General features: G+C 45.0%; 1 protein-coding gene across 1 annotated transcript in view; it reads right to left on the bottom strand.

Moving 5' to 3' along the window:
* Window positions 1-2,218, bottom strand: part of LOC140199717 (stomatin-like) — a 54,582-nt gene extending 52,364 nt beyond the window's left edge. Inside the window, exons 1-2 of the mRNA XM_072262194.1 lie at window positions 2,029-2,218; window positions 1,858-1,946 (exon numbers count right to left, since the gene is read on the bottom strand). Of these exons, the coding sequence (XP_072118295.1) occupies window positions 1,858-1,946; window positions 2,029-2,107 (168 nt within the window). The 5' untranslated portion in view covers window positions 2,108-2,218. The remainder of the gene's footprint in view (window positions 1-1,857; window positions 1,947-2,028) is intronic.
* Between the last annotated feature and the right edge of the window lie 247 nt (window positions 2,219-2,465).

Genomic DNA, 2,465 nt, shown 5'->3' with positions numbered 1-2,465 from the left:
AAGGAGAGACTGTGTATGATTTCGAAGTTAATAGCATGGTGATTGATTCTTGGAAATGGATTTGGTTGGCGGATTGGCTTTCTTTTATGGAAGCTTGTATGGCGTATAGCTCCAGGGTTGTGCTCCAATGGGTTTTTTTTGTTGGTTTTTTTGTTGGGGTTATTTTTTTGTTTTAGTTAGCAGGGGTTCTTTTTCTTTCTTTCTTTTTTCCAAAAAAATAGCTTTAACATTTTGTTTATTTATTATTATTAATATATTGCTTAACTTGGTTGATAGTTTAACTCTTATTGTACATATTGATATGTCGACTCGATTACTTCAATGTTTTTTTTTGTTGTTGATGTTCAATAATCATTAATAAAAAGATTTAAAAGAAACTTCCTTCAGACAGCAGTGGGAATTGATCAGTGATCGATGACACTGTGAAATTTTGTGCTAACCACTACACTAACATGCTGTCCCTTAGGATCCAGTGCAAAGTGTTTTGTTGCTACTCAGGATCGAATGTCTGACAGTAAGATGAACATTGTGGGATTGAGAAGGAATGGATGACAGTGGTAGACTTTTGGAGTAGTGATCCAGGGGGATTTAGGGCATGAGTTCAAATCCTGTGACACAAACCAGCAGAGATCAGTGTACAACCCAGTGCCTCACTGCACTGCACAGGACTCCACAGGTATCAGTGTTTGTGGGGTTTGGAAGGGGGACTGCGATGACACTTGAGATCTCCACCCTTCTTTTCCCCCATCTCCTGTTCGTGGACCATTTGCCCACTTTAGGGAGGAGGCTACGAAGCATCCACATCAGACCCATCAGACTCAAAAACAGTGACTTTCCCAAGCAGTAAGATTGATCAACACTCCACCCACTAACCCACCCCTCCACACCCCCAACCACCAGAACTTTATCATTTCCTGTCAGTCACTTTATGTACAGATACTCCTGTGCCTAGTGTCTCTTTATGGACATACAGTCAATCTACGCTATCTTATGTATTTATATTTATTGGGTTTTTGCTATCATTGTGTCCTTTGCCTTATTGTGTGTTTTTGTACTGTATCAGATCCAGAGTAACAATTATCTTGTTCTCCTTTACACAATGCCTCCTACTTGACTTCCTGGTTTAACTCCCCAGATGAGCAGAAGATGTGCACAGAGGATGACTAGCTGAGCATCTCAGATAGTTACTGCACAGGACAATGGTCGACCACCTTTGTTACATCAGTCTCAAAAGACAGCATCTCCTGGTGGCCACCCACTTCCCATGTCTGCTCCTGGCCTCCTCCACTGCCGCAGTGAGGCCACTCTCAGGACAAGGAGCAGCTCCTCATATTCCACCTAGATAGCCACCAACCTGATGGCATAAACATCAGTTTCTCCAACTTGTGTTAACCACAGGACCTTTTTTCTTCCCCCCTACCCACTCCACCGCCAACACCTTTTTTGTTTTCCTACATTCTGGTTACCCCTCTCACTCCTTCTCTTCTACCCCCCCCCCCCCCCACCCTCATGACCAGCACATTGCCTCCCGCTGGTGCCCCTCCTCCTTCCCTTTCTCCCTCGGTCCACTCTCCTCCCCAATGATTCCTTCTTTTTTACCTCTTCCATCTATCACCTCCTAGCTTCTCACTTCAACACTCCTCCTCCCCCATCCGCTCAGTTCCCCCCTCACCTGGTCTCATTTAACACCTGCTCCTCCCCTTCTGCCCCACTCTTATTCTGGCTTCTATCTCTTCCTTTCCAGTCCTGATGAAGGGTCTCGGCCCGAACCATTGACTGTTTATTCCTTTCTGTAGATGCTGCCTGGCCTGCTGAGTTCCTTCAGCATTTTGTGTGTGTTGCCCAAGAAACACTTACCTTAATACAGAGCCAGATGGACAGGGGGAAGGTTGCAAGAATGAAGACTATTGAGCCGATGATGAGAAGCCATTCACCCCATCTAAACCCTGGCAAGAGAGTCATAGTGTTGAGATCCTTACCATGAACAATAAGAATGAATGTGCAGATTGTTTTTATTACTTAACCAACCAATATCTTCTGATCTCTGTTCTTCTTTTGTGATTTCCTCCAGGCTCAGTGCATTCAGACGTCTCTTGAAGTGACTCATTTCTGCCCCAGGCTGGAAGTGCTGTTGATCCCTGAAAGGCACAGGCGACAATCAGTAACGGATAAGCGACCACATTCAGACACTGGGCTGGGCTAAGTCGAGGTTAGGCATTGCATGTGTCCAGTAGATCTGCCAAGGTTGCTACGGGACTGAGGCACTGCAGTATCATGGGATCGTGGGCTGCCAAGTTTCTTAAAAGGGGCCACTGTCCTCGATACACAGGATACAAACCACCTTATACTGTATTGACAGGTGGTCAAGAAGGCATATGGTCTGTCGACCTTCATTCATCAGGGGAACAAACTTATTATTTACTTAGTTAGAGATACAGTGTGGAACAGGCCTTTCTGGTCCAATG

The sequence above is a fragment of the Mobula birostris genome, chromosome 6, assembly GCF_030028105.1.
Source record: "Mobula birostris isolate sMobBir1 chromosome 6, sMobBir1.hap1, whole genome shotgun sequence".
Taxonomy (NCBI): Eukaryota; Metazoa; Chordata; class Chondrichthyes; order Myliobatiformes; family Myliobatidae; genus Mobula; species Mobula birostris.
This window is presented reverse-complemented; position numbering and strand designations above follow the sequence as displayed.